Source organism: Pogona vitticeps, chromosome 13 (assembly GCF_051106095.1).
Source record: "Pogona vitticeps strain Pit_001003342236 chromosome 13, PviZW2.1, whole genome shotgun sequence".
NCBI lineage: Eukaryota > Metazoa > Chordata > Lepidosauria > Squamata > Agamidae > Pogona > Pogona vitticeps.
In genome coordinates, this window is record NC_135795.1 from 11,207,654 (window position 1) to 11,232,286 (window position 24,633).

The 24,633-nt window shown below is 45.6% G+C and overlaps 1 protein-coding gene across 1 annotated transcript in view; it reads left to right on the forward strand.

Moving 5' to 3' along the window:
- Window positions 1-1,132: 1,132 nt before the first annotated feature.
- Window positions 1,133-24,633, forward strand: part of CCZ1 (CCZ1 vacuolar protein trafficking and biogenesis associated) — a 29,136-nt gene continuing 5,635 nt past the window's right edge. The window contains exons 1-11 of the mRNA XM_020799565.3: window positions 1,133-1,406; window positions 2,287-2,384; window positions 5,188-5,281; window positions 8,491-8,565; window positions 9,938-9,985; window positions 17,545-17,628; window positions 18,956-19,131; window positions 22,036-22,117; window positions 22,435-22,496; window positions 22,743-22,854; window positions 24,309-24,342. Coding sequence (XP_020655224.2) covers window positions 1,284-1,406; window positions 2,287-2,384; window positions 5,188-5,281; window positions 8,491-8,565; window positions 9,938-9,985; window positions 17,545-17,628; window positions 18,956-19,131; window positions 22,036-22,117; window positions 22,435-22,496; window positions 22,743-22,854; window positions 24,309-24,342 — 988 coding nt within the window. The 5' untranslated portion in view covers window positions 1,133-1,283. The remainder of the gene's footprint in view (window positions 1,407-2,286; window positions 2,385-5,187; window positions 5,282-8,490; window positions 8,566-9,937; window positions 9,986-17,544; window positions 17,629-18,955; window positions 19,132-22,035; window positions 22,118-22,434; window positions 22,497-22,742; window positions 22,855-24,308; window positions 24,343-24,633) is intronic.

The window sequence follows — 24,633 nt, forward strand, 5'->3', positions numbered from 1 at the left end:
GGGGAGCCCAAGGCCCTCTTCCCCCCCCCAAGCCAGGCTCCTGAGGAGAAAAGGGGAGCCCGAGGCCCTCTTCCCCCCCCTCAAGCCAGGCTCCTGAGGAGAAAAGGGGAGCCCGAGGCCCTCTTCCCCCCCCCCCAAGCCAGGCTCCTGAGGAGAAAAGGGGAGTCCGAGGCCCTCTCCCCCCCCTCAAGCCAGGCTCCTGAGGAGAAAAGGGGAGCCAGAGGCCCTCTCCCCCCCTCAAGCCAGGCTCCTGAGGAGAAAAGGGGAGCCCGAGGCCCTCTTCCCCCCCCCCCAAGCCAGGCTCCTGAGGAGAAAAGGGGAGCCAGAGGCCCTCTCCCCCCCTCAAGCCAGGCTCCTGAGGAGAAAAGGGGAGCCAGAGGCCCTCTCCCCCCCCTCAAGCCAGGCTCCTGAGGAGAAAAGGGGAGCCAGAGGCCCTCTCCCCCCATCAAGCCAGGCTCCTGAGGAGAAAAGGGGAGCCCGAGGCCCTCGCCCCTCCCTCAAGCCAGGCTCCTGAGGAGAAAAGGGGAGCCCGAGGCCCTCTCCCCCCCCTCAAGCCAGGCTCCTGAGGAGAAAAGGGGAGCCCGAGGCCCTCTTTCCCCCCAAGCCAGGCTCCTTAGGAGAAAAGGGGAGTCCGAGGCCCTCGCCCCCCCTCAAGCCAGGCTCCTGAGGAGAAAAGGGGAGCCCGAGGCCCTCTTCCCCCCCCCAAGCCAGGCTCCTGAGGAGAAAAGGGGAGCCCGAGGCCCTCTCCCCCCCCTCAAGCCAGGCTCCTGAGGAGAAAAGGGGAGCCCGAGGCCCTCTTTCCCCCCAAGCCAGGCTCCTTAGGAGAAAAGGGGAGTCCGAGGCCCTCGCCCCCCCTCAAGCCAGGCTCCTGAGGAGAAAAGGGGAGCCCGAGACCCTCTCCCCCCCACCCTCAAGCCAGGCTCCTGAGGAGAAAAGGGGAGCCCGAGGCCCTCTCCCCCCCACCTTCAAGCCAGGCTCCTGAGGAGAAAAGGGGAGCCCGAGGCCGCCGCCAGCGCCTCATACAAGTAGGCCTGAGCTGCCGGCGCGGCTCCTCTTCCGGGGTGGAGGAGGCGGGGAAAGGAGGGGAGAGACGCCGCCTGGTATTCCTCGGTAGGCTTCGGAGGGAGGGGAAGGAAGCAAAGAAGGAAGGGCCGAGGCCTGGTCTCTCGCTCGGTGCGGCTGCCCAGGGAGCTCTTCCGCAGCCAGCCTGTCCCTCCCGCTCCTCATGCTCCGCTGCGGCAGCCGAAGCAGCCTGCCTGAGGCGCGCACCCGTCAGCCTCAGCATGGCGGCAGCCCCTGGCACCGCAGGAGCCTTCACAGGGGGAAGCGGGCAAGAGAAGATGCTGGCTCCGGCCTTGCTCAGCTTCTTCATTTACAACCCACGGCTGGGCCCCAAGGAAGGGGAGGTAAAGCCTGGGCAGGCCCTGGAGGAGGGGGTGGGGGTGGGCAGAGAAACGGGTTTGGGGGAGGAAAGGAAAAAGCGGGGAGGGCTCAGTTTCTTAAAAAATAACAGGATAGTTTTGTGTGTGCTACCTGTCTATAGCAGGGGATTTATTGTTAAAACAGACCAGCTCCATGGCCTGCTACATTTACCTTCATCACTATCAAGGTTTTACTGATAGGATGCAGTTGATGGCGCTGCACCCTCGCTGGGTACTTTTAAGAACCAACTAAAAACATGGATGTATAGACAGGCCTTCCCTTCCAGTTAATTCCTGTCCTCTTTCCTTTTTTCCCCCCTCTTTATTTGATTTATTTTTATTTTTCCTATCTTATAGAATCATTTAATTAATTAATTCTTATCCTAATTGTTATCCTTATGTTGTAAGCCGCCTAGAGTGGTCGAAATGACTAGATAGGCGGGGTATAAATACAATAAATAAATAAATAAAATAAATAGAACACATAGACTTAAGTAATGCAATCGGAGGAGGTGCAAAAAAGCAGCGTGGAGCAACATCAGTTTCAGACATTGGCATTAGTGTATAATTTATGATGAGCAAAGCTCACCTTAGTCAGAACGTTGTCTAAAGGGGAGGATGGGAACAGTGAACAGTGATGGGTGACTAGGAAAGACCTTAGGGGTAAGGGGTACCTATCCCAAATAGTGGCTACATTTATTGCTTGGTCAGTTTCCAGTCAAGGCACAACTAAGTGTGCAACAGAAAGCCAGCAAGGTAGAATATGCTGCTTACATTTTTAGTTAACAGAATTTCTAACCTGTTTTTGTGTGTGTGTGTTTGTGTGCATAATTTTGTTCAGTGTTGTTTGCTTTTCTTACTTCAGGAAGAAAAGAAGATTCTCTTTTACTATCCCAATGACATAGAAAAGAATGAAAAAATAAGAAGTGTTGGGTTATGTGAAGCCATAGTGCAGTTCACAAGGTAATCATTACCAGCAGGTTGCACATCCCGTTTCATTGTTCTGATCTTAGTCACTTGATCGTATAGATTTTAATTGTCTTTAAGGAACCACATTTATAGCCAGGCTTTCCTTCAGTCTTCATAGGATATCATAGAGTATTCTTCATCTGATCCTCCAGTTTCTTTTCACAAAAACCCCATGAAGTAATTTAAGCTGAGAGCGTAACTGGCCCAAAGCTGCCCAGTGAGCTTCATGATGGGGTAGGGCAGACCTGGGCAAAATGCAGCCCTCCAGATGTTGTTGAACTGCAAATTTTAATACTCCTCACTATTGGCTGTGTGGGCTAGGACTGCTGGGAGTTGCAGTTCAGCAACATCTGGAGGGCTGCATTTTGCCCAGGTCTGGAGTAGGGGGTCTAAATCTATTTCCCTCCCCTCCCAATACTGGTGCAACATTCTAAACACAAGTCTGTTTTGACCATGTTCAGATATTTATTTAAAACATCTGTACCCTGACTTTCTCCTCAAGAGGACCCAAGAAGGCTTACAAATAAAATAAACTATATTTAGCAACCCTGTTTCTGGGGGTGGGGGGTGGACTCATTAATGAGAAAAGGCCTGCCTGAAAAGAAAGGTCATTGCCTGCTTACAGAAGGGATAGCAAAGAGGGGGCCAACCTGGCCTCCAGTGGGAGGGAGTTCCATTGCCTGGGAGCAGTGATAGAGAAGGCCCGTCTCTTGTTATTCTACCAGACCCACCCACGAGAGTGGCGGGACCCAGAGAAAGGACTCTCCTGGTGATTTTAAAGATGCTACATCAAGTCAGATAACCTAATTGAAACTTGAATATAACAAGTTGCCACATCATTTTTTTTGTAAGAGAGATGCAACAAAGTTTCAAAGTAATGTAGCAAGTACAAATAAAGTTGCTTCATTTTCAGAGATATTTATTTATGAGAATTTTTGAGGTCTGCTGTTTGGAAAAGATGGGAAAATAATAATGGGCAGCAGAGAAAAGGCAAATCTTTGCCTTGACCCCTTACTCCCAAGAAGGAAGACAGAACTCAGCCTAGCGCAGGCAGAGTAAAAGGGGTTGCGAAGAGCTGCTGCCCAAGATGGGTAACAATGTGGTAAATCTAAATACAGTACTTTAATTGAATTCAGATCTACAGAGCCAGATGAGCTGTATCCAAGGGTTCCTAAAGGAACTTGCAGGTGTAACTGCAGAGTCTTTATAATATTTAAGAATTCTTGGGGAACAGGTGCAGTCCCTGAAGGGTGGGAAGGACCCAGGCAAGCATTGATACCAGGAAATGTTCCAGAACAGATCATGAACCAGCTTTTTACTACTTCAAAAAGGACACTGATTACTAAACACTTAGCACAGTTTTCTGAAAACAAGTTGTGCTGTACTAATTTGATCTCTTTTCTTAAAAGAATCACAAGCTTGGTAGATGAAAGGAGTGTTGTGAACTTCAGCATGGTTTTGAAGAATGGCCATCTTGCTGTTGTTGGTTAAATGTGGATCAGACAATATTAGGTGGACTTGCCGTTGGTTGACAGGCTATACCAGCGAGCACCAAGGATTCCTTGTAATCCTGTAGAGAAGGGACAAGTGGGATCCCTCAAGGCTCTGTCCTGAGCCAAGTGTTTCAGCATCCTTATAAATTACTTAGGTGAAGGTGTTCAAGGGACGCTTATCAAATTCAACAATTTGGAGGTTAACTAATACTTCAGAAGATAGAATCAGGATTCAGGATGGCCTTAAGCAACTTGGAGAACTGTACCTAAAAGAGTCAAAATAAGTTTTAGCAATGGAAAATGTGACGTTCTTCAATGAGGTAGGAAAAATCAGATGTAGAAATATAAAAGTTAAAAGGGTGACACCTACTTTGGTACTACTACCAGTGAAAATAATCTGGAGACCTAATAAACCACAAGCAGAACGCAAGTCAGCAGTGTGATATAGCAACAAGAGAAGTTAACACATCGTTAGGCTACATCAACAAATGCATAGTGTGCAAATCAAGTAATGTTTTCACTCTTGTTATGATTTGGTCAGACCTCACCTGGAAAACTGTGTCCAGTTCTGGTCATCTCATTTTTAAAAAGATATTGACAAACCACCGCTTGTCAAGAACAGGATGACCAAGATGGCAAACAGCTGCATACGAAACCCTATGAAGACCAGCTGAGAAAGTTGGTACATTCAGCCTGGAGAAGAGAAGACTGAAAGATGAAAGGAGAGTCACCTTCAAGTATTTGAAGGGCTGTCACGTAGAAGATGGAGCAGACTTGTTTTCTGCCCATTCGGAGGATGGAACCCAAACTAATGGTTCAGATTAAAAGAAGATTTTAACAAAATAGGAAGATTTTCCTGATAGCAACATCTGTTTGACAATTAGAAGATGGTGAAGTTTTCTTCACTGAAGGTTTTGAAATAGTTGGAGGGGGGCATCTGTCAAGGACGTTGTGGATTTCCTGCATTGGCAGTGATTAGACTTAATGAACCTTGGAATCTCTCCCGGCTTCACAATTCTATGACTCTATTTTGATTTCTTATGTTTTCCCCTCTCCCAAAACATTAGGCACCCTTTAAGAGGAGGCATTTTTCCTATTCATGAAAAATAAGAAAACATATCTTCCCTTTTCACATTCATTTCTAGAAATGCAGCCTGATGCCTGATTAATTGAACTGCTCTTTCCATTCATCTTATGAGTTTTAAGAAATAGATGAATCCAAATTCAGTTATTGAAAGCTGCTGTCCAAAGTAATAATTCAACGGAAACGTTAACATGTTCGTTCCTATGTTTCCCTACTTTAGGACTTTCAGCCCTACAAAACCTGCCAAATCGCTCCATACCCAGAAGAATAGACAGTTCTTCGATGAACCTGAAGAAAATTTCTGGATGGTCATGGTATTTACATACATGATAACTGTTTTGTTAAACATTTATTTTGTATCTCTGAGAGCTGTGTGGAATATTCTCAAAAAGGTGGGGCGGTATTTAAAAATTACTTATTTGAAGCATGCTACTCGACTTTTTTAGCCACAAGTGCCAGAGTGGCTTACACACCAGTTCAAAAAGAAAACGCTAAAGAGCCACTCGGGGCCTTCAGTCTTGTGTTAATAAGCCATGTCACAGAAGAAAAGGATACAGATAAGGAGAAGCAGGCCAGAACAAGCTCAGGCACCACATCTTAAATTTACTCATCTTGTAACTTCTAGAGTGGAACCAATTTAGGTAGCTGTCTCTTAAGGTCAGGAAATCCTGATGGAATTAGGTTCTCGGCAGTCATCTCCCTCTTCCTTGTAATCTTGATGGAATGGCTTCCGCTAGGTTACCATTCAGACAGCGAAGGTGTGGTTTTGTTGGCCTTTCCACAAAAGTGGAAAGTGAGGAATTCTTCCATTCCCCTCTTTCCTTCTGCTCTAGCCCAATGAAATGGCTACGTAAGGAAGAGGCCACCGAGTGAGACCTGTGGCCAGCCTAGGCTTTGAATAATTTAGACCTGCCGTGTCCAAAATATGATTATCAGAACACACATTATCCTCTCCAAGGATTGATATGAAATGATTCTGATCAAATCCAGTGTTGTTTCAGAATGGAATGCTGGGAAAGGATTTCAATGTGTCCATCATACCTGCTGGCTGAAGTTCAGTAGTGAGTCACAACTAGAGCAGGCCACTGAATAGGTGGGGATTTGGCAAGTCAACTCCTCTGTAAGTCCATTGATTCAGTGGGCATACTCTACTGTGTTTCAGCCATTGACTTGAAATTGTTAAAAACATGGATTAAACGGACACTTAGCTCACACACATTTGGTGAGATATATTTGACGATGTCTGTTCACCTGTTCTTTGAATAATTTATCCAATCAATCAATCAAAAACCTTTATTGGCATATACAAAACACCTAGTCAAAAACTACATTCAGTAAAACTTGCTTGCAACTTTCTGGAACAATATCAAAGTTTGTTCAGATTCAGTGTAGTTTTACTATTTATGTTGCAAGACACACTCTCCACCCTATCCTATGTACCTTATAATAATAATAATTAGGCCAGTATTTACATCAGAAGATCCTTAAATCTGGCTCAAGGAGGAAGTGCTGGTTCAAATTGTGCTATTTTTGGCATGTTCACTTATGTGTGCTAAGAAGCATGCTACTTTCTCCACCCTGTCGTTTAACAGAAAACGCATTCTGTCTATATCTGACCACCCCCTTACCTTAAGCAATATTGAGCCCAGATACTGAGCACAGGATTCAGAATAGCGAGGGCAACATAAACACATGTGTATTTATTTATTTATTTATTTATTTATTTATTTATTTATTTATTTATTTATTTATTTATTTATTTATTTATTTATTTATTTATTTATTTATTGTATTTATACCCCGCCTATCTAGTCATTTCGACCACTCTAGGCGGCTTACAACATAAAGCATAATAAGTTCAAGAAAAAAATATAACAATTAATTAATTAAATGATTCTGCAAGATGGGAAAAATACAAAATAAATCAAATAAAGAGAAAAAAAAGGAAAGAGGACAGGAATTAACTGGAAGGGAAGGCCTGCCTATACATCCACGTTTTTAGTTGGTTCTTAAAAGTACCCAGCGAGGGTGCAGCACGAATCTCCGGAGGCAGGTTATTCCAGAGGCGAGGAGCCACCGCCAAGAAGGCCCGGTTTCTAGTTCTTTCTTTCTGGGCCTCCCTTGGCATCAAGCTCCTCAGCCTCACCTCCCGGCTTGCGAGGCTGACACGGGTAGAACTAGTTGGGAGTAAGCGTTCCGCCAAGTATCGAGGTCCTAAACCGCTGTACCAGCAACTCAATTCCTCCCAGTTCTCAAGAGCAGTTCCTCTCATTGTAAGGAATACCCTGAAACCTGCCAGATAATACTGCTGAAGGCATTGCATTAAATGAATAATTTATTTAATTGACAGCTCTTTACAGAGTGTTGTTAGTGCACATTTAGTTCATTAAGTTTAACCTCAGAGAATTCTTCCATAGACCTTCATGGATTTGCAGTGGCTCATTTGTATCTCTGTGTTTGTTCACATATGAAATAAATTTGTGCCATGTATCATAAAGGTTATAGTCAGTTTCAAGGTCAGATTTTCTTAATTGTTTGGGAGGGGAAAATTGCAAACAATGTTGGTGTCCTTGTCTAAATATTTATAATCACTGGGATTACAGAAACAAAATATATTGCAGTTTCAAAACAATGAAATATCAAAATTAGCGACATTAGGCTGAATCCAGATTTAAAAAACAAACACGAAATACATGTTCAAACACATGGATTTTAAAGAGAGAGAACTGAAGATACCTTTTCAGAGAAGGCATACTGAAGCATCACCACCACTGAAAAATAGGTACATAAAATAAAGGTCCTGCGTGTTTGTTTATTATCCTGTACATGTAATTAATAGTGACAGATCAGAAAGCAAGACAGGTTCAAATAACCATCTCTTAGTGCGGTAGAAGTTTTAGAGTGCCATTAGTAAATTAGACTGGATTCTGAAACAAATTGTGAACCAATGTAGTTGGAGAACGCAAATTTTAAAAAATCATACACGTGCGGGTTTTTTTAAAAAATGAAGATGGGCATCTTAACTGTTCTGGATTCTTGGATAGCAAGCTGATGACTAAAATGTACAGGGTTTCCCCCCTTTAACAAATACTTCAGCTTCAGAAAAGTAAGCCTTGGAAAAACACCGTGCAGAGACACAGGTCCTCGTCCTCTGCATGCTTCCTATTCGTAAGCCATCAAACACAGATGGATGTCCAAGGAAACACACATAATTGCCTTGCTGGAAAGTTTACTTTCAGTTTTGTGTATTAAGTCAGACCTCTTGTCCATCTAGCCCAGTACTGTCCGTCTGAGTGGCGGGAGCTCTTTAGCTCCTAGCCTTCCCTGGAAATCCCTGCTACTTCCTGGTTGTACCAATTATCTTTTCAGCCTCTTAAGTCAGGTGATATTGATGCGTTAAGGGAGCTGTGGTGGTATTTGAGTCTTCCGTTGCATTCTTAATCATTTTGAACCGTGAGGAGGAGGACAGAGCACCCAAACAAATATTTTGAACAAATAACACTTATTTTCTCCCACCTCCAAGGTTGTACGGAATCCGATCATAGAAAAACATAAAGATGGCAAACCAGTTGTAGAATATCAAGAGGAAGAATTACTGGTAAGGATTACCTATTGTTTCTGAGATCGTTTGCAAATTAGATAATTAAGGATGGCATTAACGTGACTTCATAAGTCATCTGATCATTCATCTTACCAAATCATGTTCAGAATATTTACTGATTTATCTTCAGATTTGGTAAAACGAATGCAGCCTCATTTAGGTACTGGTAATTTTAATGAGGGGTTACAAGAGTTATAGTCTTAAAATGTAACTTTTCCAAGCCTTGCCTCATCATCTCATCTATCCCAGTTGTCCAGGGCCATAGTCTAGTTGAGTCTTACTTGATACAGGTATTGTAACTGGCCTCAGTACATCTGACTGCAACAGAAAAAACCTGCTGGAAGTGAAAGCAAGCTCTGTCATCACAACAGACTTTTGTTATATGCTTGTGTCTGGCACTTCTCCAGCTCCCCAAAGGTTTCCTTGGCACTGGGACCTTCTGTGTCCCAGCACTGTTTTGTTTGCATGCCTTTGCAGAGAAGAGCCGTTTAGATCATGGCCTCCCTAGGTTTGATTTGCTTGAAGGAGTTACTTTTTTTGCAACCTCTGTGCTTGGACAGTTGGTATAGCCAGCTCTGAAATTAGGCCACACTTTAATCCCATGGATAACAACATAGCATGGTTGTGACAATTGGCTTAAATAATAGCACAACCCAATGCATGCCTGCTCAGAGATCAACCCCATTGTGTTTAGAGGATTACAGATTTGCAACCTTACCTGGGCTTGTTGTGTGGCTGAAATCTATGAATCTAATATTACATTGATGAAGTCCGATGGTATCATCCGCCATGGCCATATTTCGGTAATTAAAAGTTGCCTATCTCTCCCCCACATCCCCAGCACCCTAAGTTCCTAGTCTCTCTTAAGATCTCTTTGATCTTGGGGAATGTTTTTGGGACTGTGGACAGGGACAGGAAGTCTGAAATGTCTGAAAAGGAGAACCTAGGAACCTTTGGGGGAGGCAGGATACGAAACATTTAATTACTAAAATACAGCGTATGATGTTATCAGACTTACATGCTGTGACTTTACAGTACTGGATTTCAGCCACTGTTTGATTCTTTCTGTCCGTATTTGACTAACCTTTTGTTTAGGCAGCAACAGACAACAGAGTTTGGAGGCCCTACTGCTAGTTCTTCTTCAACATAACTCTTCAGTAGTATTGAATGGGGACGCTGATCATTATTTTATATAGAAACAGTGTGCGATTTTACATAGACACATTCTTAAAATTACGAAAGGGAAATGTGCCTTCTGAAAAATAAACCAATTCCGCAAGAGTTTATATATGGTCACGTATAGGTTAGTCAAAATACTTTTGTTGCTATTACTTGTGAATTAATTCTTTGATTTTGGGGTATTTTGCAGGACAAAGTTTATACTTCAGTGTTACAGCAGTGTTATAACATGTATAAGGTATGTTTTTTTAAAAAAAGAAAGGTTACTTACCTGTAACGATGGTTCTTCAAGTGGTCATTCTGTGAATTCACACAAAGGGTTAATACCAGCGCCAGCGTTGGGCCTCTCGGAACGTTTTCTAGCTGCAAGAGAAAAGTAACAATGTTTAGGACTACCCCTACTGCGCACGCCCAGCCTAACCGTCCCTCAGTTCCATTTGTCCGCCATAGGCCCTCGAGTCAGAGAGATGCCAGTGACAGACAGACAGAGGGGAGGCCGGGCGGGATTGTGTGAATTCACAGAATGACCACTTGAAGAACCATCGTTACAGGTAAGTAACCTTTCTTTCTTCATCGTGGTCTTCTGTGAATGCACACAAAGGGTGATTAGCACGCTTACTAACCGGATGGTGGGCTGTCACTGAAGAGCCGATGCTAGCACTGCCCTCCCGAATTTGGTCTCCTCTTTTGCCCTCACGTCCAATCTGTAGTGGGTTATGAAGGTAGAGGCATTAGACCACGTAGCGGACCGGCAGATGTCGGGCAGGTCGACGCCACGAAGTAAGGCAGTGGAGGAGGCAACAGCCCGGGTGGAATGGGCTTTAAGTCCCTGTGGAGGATCTCTGTGGTTGAGCTCGTAGGCAAGGGCGATGGTAGACACGAGCCACCGAGAGAGCGTGGACGGCGAGGCCGGGCAACCCTTCTTAGGGCCAAAGTGGCAAAGGAAGAGTCTGTTGGCCAGGCGAAAGTCTTTGGTCCTGGATACGTAAAAAGCTAAGGACCGTCGAACATCGAGCATGTGGAGCATGCGTTCAACATCAGTCGTCGGAGACGGAAACAAAGTCGGCAGAATAAGTGGCTGGTTGACGTGGAAGTCGGAGACCACCTTAGGAAGAAAGGAGACGTCCAGGTAAAGCATAACCTTGTCCTTAAAGAACTGAAGAAAAGGTTGGTCATGGCGGAGAGCTGCCAACTCGCTAGCTCGACGAGCAGAGGTGATAGCCACTAGGAATAGCGTTTTTAAAGAGAGCATTTTGAGGTCACAGGTAGCCATAGGTTCAAATGGGGGTCTGGATAGGGCATGCAGAACCAAATGGAGGGACCACTGAGGGAGTGGAGGACGAACGGGAGGTCGGAGGTTAGAGAGACCCCTCAAAAACATCCTGACGGTAGGATGGGAGAAAAAGCGGGATGAGGGAGAAGCTCTGGGCTGAAAGAAGACAACCGCAGCCAGGTACACCTTGATAGTAGAGATAGACAGGTGGAAATCAAACAGGTAACGGAGATACTGCAGAAGTGTGGAAAGAGACACAGGTGAGGAGGTGAGATCCCTCTGCTGGGTAAATTTCAGAAAGCTGTTCCATTTGTAGGCATACAAGCGAGACGTGGAGGGTTTGATGGCATTGGTCAAGACCTCCTGAATTTCTGGACGATCCTCCACGCCGTCAGATGGAGCGTGTCGAGGTCGGGGTGAAGGACTTTGCCTGCTTCCTGGGTCAGTAGGTCTGGCCACATTGGAAGGGTTACTGAGTCCACAGCCATGCTGACTAGAGTGGGAAACCACACTTGGCGAGGCCAAAAGGGTGCGATGAAGATGGCCGGAGTCATCGAGCGTCGGAGTTTGATCAAGGATCTCTGTATTAACGGGATCGGTGGAAACATGTACAAGAGACCCTGGTTCCATGGAATCATGAATGCGTCGCCGAGCGAGTGGTGACCGAGACCTGCCCGGGAGGCATAGCGGGAGCATTTTGCGTTGTGAGGGGATGCGAACACGTCCAGCACTGGGGTCCCCCACTGGTTGCAAAGGTCCTGGAAGACCAGAGGGTTCAACTCCCATTCGTGAGTCTGATAGTGAAGCCTGCTCAGAGTGTCGGCAAGTGTGTTGTCCTCCGTGGCTACATGGATGGCCACCGGGTAGATATGATGACGGTAACACCATTCCCAAAGGAGGATGGAGAGATACAGGAGTGAATGAGAGCGGGTTCCTCCCTGCTTGTTGACATAGTGCATTGTGGTAGTGTTGTCCGTCACTAGCTGAACTCCGCGGCCGCGGAGGAGAGGGAGGAAGGACTTGAAGGCCTTGATAACCGCCAGCAGTTCCAGGTAATTGATGTGGAACATGGCTTCTTGAGGCGTCCAGAGGGCGTGAATGGTGCGGCGCCCGCAGTGCGCCCCCCAGCCGGACGGACTGGCGTCCGTTGTAACTTGAACGGTGAGACGGAGTGGACGAAAGGGCCGGCCAACCGTGAGATGGGGTGTGTACATCCACCACTGGAGTTGTCTGGTGAGCTCCGGGGTGACACGAAGTCGTTTCCTTTGACTGTCGCTCATGGGGTCGAAAAGGGTGAGAAACCAAGATTGGAGCGACCGGAGTTTGAGGCGAGCGTGCGCTAGCGCCGGCGTCGTAGAAGACATCAGGCCGAGGAGGTGCTGGGCATGGTGGGCTGTCACCCGAGCACCGGGGAAAAATTTCCTGATGGCTCGTCGAATCTTGTGTATTCTTTCCGGGGGAAGAAAGACTCGACCCTTTACAGCGTCCAAGCAGACCCCTATGTATTGAACTGTCTTGGAGGGAATGAGCCGGGATTTCTGATTGTTGACAGTGAGACCGAGATTGGAAAGAAGATACAGAATGAATCTTGTGTCTTTCAGGGATTGCCTTCTCGAGGTGGAGACTACGAGCCAATCGTCCAGGTAAGGGTAAACGTGAATGCCCCTGAGACGAAGGTAAGCCGCCACCGGAGCCATAACCTTGGTGAAGGTCCGGGGAGCTGTGGACAGACCGAATGGCAGGGCCTGGAATTCGTAGACCGTGTCCTGAAAGATGAACCGAAGGAACCTGCGGTGGTCGGGGTGAATAGTGACGTGAAAGTATGCGTCCTTTAGATCTATAAGGACGAACCAGTTGCTCTTTTTCAGCAAGTGCATGATGGACTCTAAGGTAAGCATCCGAAACCGTCTGGGTCGCAGGTAAGTATTGAGGAGTCTTAGATCGAGGATGGGTCTTATGCCTCCTCCGCTTTTTGAGACGGCGAAGTAGCGGGAGTAAAACCCGCATTGTACGTCGTGAGGTGGTACTGTAGAGATGGCCTCTTTTTCTAAGAGAGATGATATTTCTTCCTCTAGCGAGGAGTCGAAGGGAGAATGAGTTATGAAACCTAGCGGAGGAGATCTTATAAACTCCAGCTGGTAACCGTGCTGAATAATTTTTAGAGCCCAAGTGTCGTTTGTGATGACAGACCAGTTGTGAAGAAACGGTTGAAGGCGGGTGGTAGGTGGTGAGTGGGTGAAAATGGGGGGCCGAAAGTCAAAGATACTGTTTTTGTTTTCTGCCAGGTGGCTTAAAAGGTTGGCGGCGATGGGGCGGACGAGGGCGGTATCCCTGATAGCCCTGGACAGAAGAAGAGGACTGGCCAGAGCGCTGCTGAGGAAGGTGTTTGTAAGGACGGTATTGTTGGGAAGATTGATACTGTCCATAAGATTTACGCCATTGAGGGCGTCGCTGTCTAGATTGAGTCTGAACAGAATAAGACTTAGCAGTTCTCTTAGCCTTATGAAGGTCCTCCAAATGGGAGTCGGTCTTTTCGTTGAACAGCCCGGTAGCGTCGAAGGCGAGGCTTTCAACTTTTGATTTGACGTCCTCCATTATGTCCGCAGAACGGAGCCAAGCATGGCGCCGGATAGAGATGGCAGACATGAGGACTCTGGCAGAGATTTCTGCTGCATGTCTGATGGAAAGACGTTCATACTTGGATACCGTCTGAGCTTCCTCATATGAGTTAAGAAAAGCTTGCCTGGTGTCTTCAGGTATCATTTTCAACCCAGGCAAAAGTTTGAGCCACAATTGTTTGTGATAAGCTCCCAAAACAGTTTGATAATTTATGACTCGAAGTAGCAAGGTGACAAGGGAGTAGATTTTCCTGCCGATGAGTTCCAGCTTTTTACCCTCCTTGTCGACTGGAGTAACATGAGCCTTGGCCGAAGGCCTTGAACAGCTTGTTTCAACAATGAGTGAGTTTGGAATGGGATGCTTGAGCAGAAAATGAGTATCGGCCCCATGAATCTTGTAGAAGTGTTCTGTGCGACGAGGGACATTAGGTGTAGCCGCAGGCTGAGCCCAGAATTCCTTGATGGCCTCCATAACTACAGGCACAAAGGCTATACTGGGGGGAGCGGTACTGTCTCGTTTTATGTCTCCAAAGAACAAGTCCTCTCCCGGAGGGGAAGGGAGATTCAAGTCCAATTTAAGCGTCTTGGCAAGCCTGGACATCATCTGAGAGTAAGAAGAAAAATCCTCAGATGGAGAAGGAGCGTGAGTATCGCCAGTATCGGAAAGCACCAGATCACCCGGAGGTAAATCATGCGGTGGTAAGGGTGGGGGTGGCTCCTGATCGGAGTCAGAAGACCGCTCCGTGGACACCTCATCTGGATCAGAGGAGAAGACGTCCCTCTTCTTCCTTGGAGGGGGCTTCTCGACGTCGACCTGCGTTGTCGGGGGTCGAACGGGGACCACGGTCGGTGCCGAGGTGGGAGGGGCCGGTTGCGGTGGAGGGGCAACCGGTACCGGAAGAGGGTGGTCTTTGGCTCGAATGGCCCGGCGTCGGCGTCGAGGTCGGGTCGACTCCGAAGAAGAAGAGACATATATGTACCGGATCTTTTTGCGGTACCGGTCTCGAGAGGCGGATGTCGACGACGAAGGAGGAGACCGCGAACGGCCGCGTCGACGTCGATGGTGCTTACGACGCTTAGGGCGGTCGGAATCCGCCGAACGGGAAGAAGAGGACCGACGTCGGTGCTTGGTACGACGTCGATGAGAATGGTGCTTCTTCTTAGAGCGTTTACGCTTAGAGGATTTCGAGTCCGAGCGATCGCTAGAGTCGGACTGAGTGGAAGCTCGATGCCTCTTCTTCGATCGTTTCTGTCGAGGAGACTTCGACCTCGAGCGGCCGGAGGACGGGGACCGACTCGGGGAGCCATGCTTCTCCGTGCGAGAACGTTTGCCTCGAGGAGATTTAGACCTCGAGCGCACAGGTGATCGAGGTATCTTCTCTCGAGGAGATCTCGAGTCCGAGTGTACGGACGAGATCGACACGGGAGGCGACCCCTGGCCCGCAGGAAAAGGGCTATGTGGGGCAGAAGCGAGGCCAGTAGTGACGGCGACTAACTGGCTCGGCGTCGGGGAAGACCTTCCCGAAGGCGGTATCACTTCAGTACGTCGAGCAGGAGGAGGTGCGGGTGCCTCGGCCGAGGCCCCGAAGCGCCTCGACAACTCCTCAAGAATTGGCGATGGGATGGAACCCGAGCTCGGAGAAAGTGGAATAGATGTCATTTTAAGCTGGGCGGCCGCCTTAGCTTTGGACGATTTCGACGGCTTAGCTTTCGGAGCCGGAGGCTCGGGTGAAGCAGGAGCGGCCGATTTCGACGACGCGGATTTCTTCGACATTTTGGAAACTTTGGAGACGACTGAGTGAACAGGAGCTGCTCGAGAAGTGGAAGCCATTTCCCCCTCAGAGGGCGCCGTGGAAGACAACGTTGACTCCCACAGATGAAGTTTAAGGCGCTGTTGGCGAGCCTTGAGAGCGGCCTTAGTGAAGGCTTTGCAGTGTGGGCAAGCTTTGGGATTGTGCGACTCGCCCAAACAATACAGGCAAGTATCGTGGCCGTCTTGATGGGGGATTTTGCGGTCGCACACCACACACCTGCTGAACGGCCCTGAAGGGGACATAGGGTAGTAAGGAAACCGAAACGACAAGTCCAAGGATAAGGCAGAGCAGTCCAAACACAGTCCGAGTAAGCCAGAATATACACCGGGTCGTCAAGTTGAAGGGAAAAAGCGCTAGGGTAGTCCGTGAGCGAAGCAAAGGTCAAAGCCAAAAATCAGATAGATCGCAATAACGCAGCAATAAACGCAGCTAAGACGAGAGGCTCCAAACCGCTAGGCGGAAAAATGGAACTGAGGGACGGTTAGGCTGGGCGTGCGCAGTAGGGGTAGTCCTAAACATTGTTACTTTTCTCTTGCAGCTAGAAAACGTTCCGAGAGGCCCAACGCTGGCGCTGGTATTAACCCTTTGTGTGCATTCACAGAAGACCACGATGAAGAAATATGATTTTGTCAGTTTTCAGTGTGCTGGTGTGGAAGAAGCAGCCTTCACTGCTCCCTAACAAAATCAAAACTGAAACACAAACTGATTTTTGTGTTTCATGATCTAATTCTTTACCCTTTTTGCTAGGCCACAGAAAAGGTCTCCCTAGGATGGAATATGTATTTACTACCTGTTTCCCGAACAGCACACACAATCCTGACAGTAGAGAAGTTAAAAGGATGGCTTACATGTTAAGCTTGAAGGAGAAATAGGTGGGAAAGGAAGAGGCAACAGATAAAATGGGGGGCTGCAAACACTGCAGGGAACAGATCTGGGAGGAATATACATACAAGCAGACGACCACAGTGAATGTTGTTGTTCTCTGAGAGGAAAGAAGCCAAGGCAATGTCAGTCAAGCCATGCAAAAGCCTCGGTGTCAAAGGCCTGAATCGAAATGGATGGCATAGACCCATTGAAACAGTGTTAATTTTTTATAAGCGTTGACCAAATATTCATCAATGGGACTAACATTGGACAAATTAGCGCGGGGGGGGGGGGGAAATCAGTGAACATTAAATGCACACCCTTGTTTTTGAAAAGGTCTGTCTGTATCTCACTCACTGGCGGTCCTGTGCCCATTCAATCCCTCCTAAGGGCCGTCTGCTTGAGTCAGCGCTGGCGATCCTTCTGTCTGGAATCCAACAACATACTTTCAGCGCTCCTTGGCATTTTCATAGACCCACTTGCCCTTTTTTAAATGGTTGGATTGAAGACATATTGACCTTCTACTCTGGCTTCTCTAGCAGTAGCTGCTTTTTGAAACGCCTCTCTCTTAAAAACGGCTTGCCAGGTGCCCTGCAGCTGGAAGGAAAACAAGCATCAGGATCTTCTTGGGGATGAAAAACAAGCCCTTGAGATCCTGATTCGGGCCATGGCTTTGCATGAGCTGAATGGGACTTAACACTTAGACGCTTATGGAAGATGACCTTCTCATCTTCCTGAGTTGTGGCACCTCACTGTTTGTTGTTCCATTTGAAGTTGTAAGTGGCAGTTCCTGCCTGCTCTGCCAGCTAGTCAGATATTTGTCTGCCTTGATCCGAGTCAAGGAAGCTATCTCCCAGCTATGTAATTGTTGCTCTCTCACTGCCTAGGCGATCTGCTGTTTAAGATAGAGAGCTATAACAGATTTCCGCCCTCCCCAGCCAGGCACCCTCCAGATGTTTTGGGCTAGAACTCCCATCAGCCTCTACTACTATCTCCAGTAGCGAGCCATGCAGATAACTGAAGTCCAGAATATCTGATAGCCTTAAAGCTACTACAGTCCAACACTTTAGTTATAACATCCCAATGAACAAACTCTTTTAAGTATTTTGGACCCTGTCGTCCTGAAAAATTGAGCTGTTTGTTTTTGTAAATTGGGTAACATCTTGTTGAACTGGTCTACTTGGGGAAGACTCACTTGGCAATTTTAATTTCTCAAAATAATTGTTAGCTTTTTAACGGTACCTTCCGAAAAGCCATGGAGGATGGAGGTGTACGAGTTCTGAAAGACAGGCTGGAGAAATTCTTCCATCGGGTAAGTTTTGTGTTGTGAATGTATCCAGAGCAAGTTAGCTGCCCTGTTTCTTTAGGCTCCCAGAGACCTTGTTTGAAGGAATACAGTGACTACCACTTTGCAGGCTCTTCTGTGGAAACTTTTAGTATTCTTAGAAAGTCCACCAGCACTTCTTGAAGAGTAGATGAGTGGAGGCAGATGATACCTTTTCTCGTAAACTTAGTAGCCATCCGGTCTCTATCTTCTCCTATCACAGGCGTTGACAAGGTGAAATCATCCAGGTGGTGCTCCACTGCAACTTTCAGCATTGCTCAACATTGTCTGTGCTGCCTAAGAATAAGGGGAGTCGCAGTTCGGCAACATCTGGAGGGCCATCCTTTGCCCACCCATCCAACATAAATGCAGCAGGTTGTTCTGCTTCAGGCAGAAATAGTAATACTGTATGTCCCGAGGGATATTCTAAATAAGAACTGAGGCACATGTGGCCCTCCACAGATTCTCGGAAGAGTCCCTTTACTGGACTTCGGTTCCCAAAAATCTCCAAACCAGACTGGCTGTGGGTTTCTGAGAGTCATAGGCATGGTTGCATGAGATTAAGGCAGAGTTAAGCACTTCACATGGGCTGAGGGGGCCACAGGAGAAACCTCCTCCCCCTCCTCCTCTAAAATCGGTGTTTTGGCAAAAAAAAAATCTTTAGTGGGTCGTTTGTTTGCTTATTTTGCAGGGAAAATAGTTTTTATGTTGCATGCATCTGTCTTCTGTAAAGAAAATTGTAAAAACAGACATTCTGCAGGTGTCACAATAAGAATGACTTCATTTTAATGCTAAATGGCTGGAAATGTTAGGTTTGTAGGCTGTGGAAAGACACCGACTGTGTGGTTCTCTTTTAAAGCCATGGGCTGGTGGAATTCTGTTGCATTTTCCACATACAGTATCAGAATCATGGAAGCCGCTGGTGGCTATTGCACTTGGTACTTTGTTGCTTCCCAAGTCATGAAACTGATAACCCAACCCATTAACTGTGTTGACTTCCACAAGTTTCATTCCACCCGTGGAAAGTCCAGCTGGGTGGCAGTGGTCACTTTAAAGAGGACCATTCTCTGTTGTGGATCATCAGCCTTTCCCTTACAGGGTTCAGATGTAGTGTTTTTTTTAAAAATTAAGATTGATGGCATGGCTTGATAGTCTCACTGATCAACAAAGCAAGGATCAAAGCTTTAAAACTGTTGCTGTATGTTAATTAGATGATGCTTGAACCTAAAACTGTTGCCTCAATTATATTGAATTAGTCCCTTGTGTTTAAGCAAAACCACTTTGCTGATATTGTTCCCCCGTGTTTATTCTTCAGTACCTGCAGACGCTTCATTTACAGTCCTGTGACCTGCTGGATGTTTTTTGTGGAATTAGCTTCTTTCCTTTGGATAAAATGACTTACTTGAAAATCCAGTCATTCATCAACAGGATGGAAGAAAGTCTGAGCATAGTCAAATATACTGCATTCCTCTACAATGATCAACTCATCTGGTATGTACAAGAATGAATGATAAGTATTATAAATATAGTTGCACTGGTTTGCGCATGCAGAGCCATGCTTGGTGGGAAACAGAAGCATGTCATCTGCATGTAGCATTTGACAAGTGCTCAGGCATACATAATGCTCATGCATGCCTTCTTGCATGTGTGCTTTATCTTTCATTTTAAAAAGAGGAGCCAATATGTAGCACTGAGGTGCATGTTTATCTCCCAAGCACATAGAGAACATGCTGCCTTATCCTGAGTGTGAGCAGTGGATGCAAAATTTGTTCTTGCGAATTAAAATAGGTCTCTTTTCTGGCCCAAACCAAAGGCTTCTCGGGTCCTTCATTTTGTTCCCACAGTAGTCATCTAGACAGATATATGCACATGGGCACATTACAGCCCTTCACCCAGAGATGTGCCAGCAGATCCAGATCGAGGTTTTTTTCCCCTCCCATGTGGTGGTCACTGCTGGGTGAAGAAATACAACCTTTATCATCCCTGGGCTTTACACAGTTCAGCTTCATTGAATGAACCTGGGTGATTCAGGCTTGCTATTTAGACAGGATAGCATGACTCAGGGCACAAAAGCTTTGTTCTGTCTGCTCTCCCTTACCCTGCATATCTTGCATTCCTTTGAGCACCCCTTCAAACCAATTTTCCCTTTATTCTGAGTGAGAAAATAAAAGCAGCCAAGCACATTTTGGATGTTTGGGACCAGCCTTTAAATTCTGTAGTCAGGAAATCTGTGGGATAGGAGGGGAGAGAGATTTGCAAGGGAAGAATGCAGTTCTTGCAGGAGACTTAATCTCTTAGGGTCTTGGGAGTCTTCAGTTCCCCAACACAAGACCACACCCTTCAGTGCCTTTGATATTGAGAGACAAGATAAATCAAGAATGGGAGTGCATGCATATTTTCAAGTCATGTAAGGCACTCTTTGTCCATCATGACTTCATTGAGAGAAAATCTTGCATTTTAAACAGAAACAAAGACATGCCTATAGTTTGCAGCCTCGATGTAATTTAAACCTGTGGGCTGCTCTTCAGCTGTTTTTGATTTTAGGGTGTTTATTGAAGTGGCACAGCTGCACAGAGGATCCAGTTTCCTTGGCAAGTCGCAGTTCAAGGATTTCCTGTTCAAAAGTGATTAAGGAGTCAAAAGAGAATGTGTTCTAAGCTTAGACAAGAAATAATCTACCCATGACCATATAAAATAATTACAAATTGGAAGGGAGATGAAAATAGGGGTTCTTTGGTGCATTTTCCCAAGATTTTAGGTCTGCATATCGTGGAAAAAAGTGAATCCCAATTTGAAGCCATTTTCCCCCTCCTTTTTCTTGAACGTTTGTGTTGCTAAATGTCATCACAGATCATCATTTTGAACCAGTTCCTTGTTCACAGGGCTAATCAAACCTTTTGTAGAAACTGGCAACGTGTAGACAAATTTGTTGAAAAGGAAGGTCAGCTGACTGGCTCACTCTGTAGAGTTGTGTTTTATACTAATCTCATTTTTTTAAAAAAAACCATGCAAATAATCATTACACTAAGCCTGATTGTGTTAAATTTATTTTACTGGCGAAATTAAAAGGGGAAAAGAAAAGGAAGAGGGGAAGGCAAAATATGGTGGCTCTTTAAAAATTATCAGATTTATTTTCAGTGTGAGCTTTCATGGATCAAAATCCACTTTTTCTGACACCGAAAGTGCAGTTGCTCTGTCTTTATACATACCTCTACGGCTGTGGGCTCCATGACCAGGTGAAGATACAGAAAACAGAAAAAGTGACTTTAGGTTTTAATGTTTTAATCACACATTAAAACTTTATGTTTAATTCAATTCAATTCAGTTCAGTTTTATTTTGTTGGCAAAATTTAAAGGGGAAAAGAAATTTAAAAGGAAGAGGGGGAGACAAATATAACAAAAATTAAACAATCAACATTAAAACCTTTGGTTTTAATGACATTGGTGCAGCCAGTTATTAAAACCTTAGGTTTTAATGTGTGATTGTTTAATTGTTATATTTTATGATGTTTTATATGTTGAATTTTATATTTGTAATGATGTTGTTTGATTATATTGTGACCTGCCCAGAGTTGCCTTAGGCTAGATGGACAGTATACAAATTGAATTGAATTGAATTGAATCGAATCAAATCAGTTAATTAATTGAGATTGCAGGCCTTAGCCAGTTGATAAACTGTGTGCCTTTTAGACTTGGCTGTCCTAGAAATGTTAAATATTGTTTTTGGAGCAGAGGTCAGAGTTTATCAGGGGAGACAACGACTTCCTCGCCCAGAAGATATTACAGAAACCTGGGTTACTAATGCACTAAGAAGCCTTGATCTCGATCCAGGGCTGTACAGACATTGATGCAGCCAGTTATTGAAAAACATGATGTACAATACAGCTGGTGAGAGAGAAGATTAGAGCATGTAGGTGGCAGAGCATGTAGGTAGGTTACACTCCTCAAATCCCACGTATGATCTCTTGGAATCTGCAGGTAAAAAGATCTCCAATGGCAGGACTAGGCAAGATGCTTCTTTGTTGAAGCCTTGGATAAATGCTGCCAGCCAGTGGATACAATGTTGGGCTGGAAGGACCGATGTTCCAGGTGCAACACGTGTATTTGTTGGCTTCTGGTGCCAGTATAGTGTCGTGGTTGGAATGTAGGACTGACACTTTAGCAATCCAGGTTCAGGTGCCCACTGAGCCGTGAGACACTTTGAGTGAACTTGGGCCTGTCAATCTCTCAGCCTTAGCTACCTTGCAGGGTTGTTGTCATAGGAAGAAAGCCATGAACGTAGCCTGCAAATTGCTCACTGGACCCAATGTGTAACCGATAAATAAATTACAGTACTTGGAAGAGCTGGCAAGCCTACTTAACAGGTGCCATAACTTAGTTTTTCTCACATTCCAGGAGTGGATTGGAACAAGATGACATGAGAATTCTGTACAGATACCTGACCACCTCTCTCTTTCCAAGATACATAGAACCAGAGGTAAGTCCTTTGATTTGTCTTTTCATGGGAACTGTCCTGTCACATTCAAAGACAAGCATTTCTCTGCTGAACTTCCCTTCACCTCTTTGGAGAAAAGGAGGCCAGATTGCCCATGTCCTGTAAATCCTGTAGCACAACCTTCCCCAACTCCAGCGCCTGCTAGGACGACACTCATCATCCCCAGCGCCAACAGGGGATAGTGGAAGTCCTGTCATCCATCAGGTTTTGAGTATACCAGACTGGTGAAAGCAGTCGTAGGGTAATGAGGGGGAGGAAAAGGATAGAAATGTTTCCTTAATAATCCTTCTTGTTCTCAGTTGGCAGGGAGAGATTCACCAATACATGCAGAAATACCTGGAAATCTACAGCACTATGGAAGGTAGCTGAGTTTTTCCCCATCTATTGTCGGTTTTTTTTAAATCAATAGGCCTTGTTTATGTGTTCTTCTATTGAGAAATAGCCATGTGCTTCCCCAATCCATGAATCAAGGATGGAGTAAACTAAAAGCAAGAAAAAATTAGTTCTGTTGTCTGGTGTCTGTTAGCCTCTTCCTGTATCAGTGAAAAGGACTAACACTTTGAAACTGGATAGCTTGATTTGAACCATTTCCATATTTGCCTTTTAGGTTTCTCACAGGACCTCTGAATCTGAACGACCCAGAAGCAAAATGCAGATTCCCCAAAATATTTGTAAATACAGACGGTGCTTATGAAGAGCTCCATTTAATTGTATATAAGGTAACTGCCAGACTCTTTCCTGATGGCTATACTAAGAAGCTCCTCTCTAATTTTTTTAAAATATAGTATAACTCTACTCTGGGTGTAAGAATTCAAGTTCTAACTTCCTGCCAGATGTGACCTGGATCCATGCCCTTTTCAGTGATGGGAAGAAAAGTTCTCAGCTTGTACCCCTTTGGAAGATTGCAGTTTTGCATTTGCTTGCTATGAAATAAATTCCACGGAAGTAAGACATACTTCTGAGTACGCATGCAAATAATTAAGCTGTTGGTCCTTCTTTATTTCTGCTAATGAAGGGAGGGAGCTCCACTTCAACCACAACCATCGCGAGGAGGCAGCTCTGTTACTCACAACAGTGAACTTTTAAGAATTATCCAGCAGATATCGTGAAGCTGGAAGTGTTTCCAAAACTAAAATGTATTTATTTCTTACATTTATATCCCACTCATCTAGTGGTGAGCCACTGCCCTGGGCAGCTAAGAAAAAATAAATACATAAACCACCCATGTGCCCACTCACCTGTGAAAAATACCCGAATCAAAAGCTGATTAGAAAGAAAGAAAATCCCCAAAGGAAATGGCAAAGAAATACAAAAGGCCTTTTGCAAGTTAAGATGGGTGAGGAAGCATCACAATTGCAAGAGATCACATCTGAAGCTCACCCAGATAATGCAGTAACAGGCAAAATGCAGTAAAGGAACCACGGGTTTGGTGGTTCGTGGGAATTTGTCCTTTAGGTGAACAGGTGTTCGGCACTTCTCAGCCCTGTCACCTCCAATGGGTGCCCCTTCAGAGGCAGTGTTCCCCTGCCTTGGTTCCTCTCAAGGAGATTGTCGGGGTAGAAATATTTTAAAGGCATCCATGTCCTGCCCTGCCTCCTCTACGCGTTGCCTGAGTGGGCGCCCGCTGGAGGAGGCGGGGCTGGGAAGTGCTGAATCCCTGGGTTTGTCCAAAGGCCGAACCATCGAACCAGTGGTTCTTGTCCATCTCTGGTTGTGAAGCATTTATTTTTGCAGTGTGCTAAAGACTGATTTGTTGCAGACATCTCTTCTTAATAAATCTGATGTACTGGCCCTGAGGAAAGCTGAATTTGGGGCCTGTTAGCCGTCAGAGATGTGTTGGAGTAGACTAGATGACAGCCTATTTTTCCCCATCCAGCCTTTCCTAAGTGAAATTGAAACAGGGTTAACGACGGTGGTTCTCCTGATATTGTTGGGCTCCCAACACTTTTTATTCCTGGTGATGCTGGCTGGGGCAGATGGGAGATGGAGTTCAGGAAGGGAACAGATGCCTTGTCTCTGGTTTAAGGAATCTTCCTCTATCTAGGGGTTGAGTAACCTTTGTGTACTCTGGCGGCTCTTTACATTAGCAGTACTGCTCAGATTAAATCCAACAGTCAAGCATATCCATGGGGCACAGAGAAGAAATTGAAGATAAATCTTCTGTCTCTTGCAGGCTATGAGTGCAGCTGTCTGTTTTATGATTGATGGTGAGTATCAAATACTACTCTTTGAAATAACCTATGCAGATTTAAAATTAGCTTCTTGATTAACATCTCTTTATCTGTGACACATAATTTGACATTCTCTGCACTTATTTGCAGCACTGAGTTTGACAATTCATTCCTTGTATGTTGTTTTACAAGTGGCTCACAATGAAGGACTTGTCTGAATGTTCTCCTATCTATGTGAACCAGATTAAGGCTTCCTTCCCTCACTGAATACCAGGATTCTATCAGTGATGTATCAAAGAAATTCCACAGGATAGAGTAGAAGTGAGG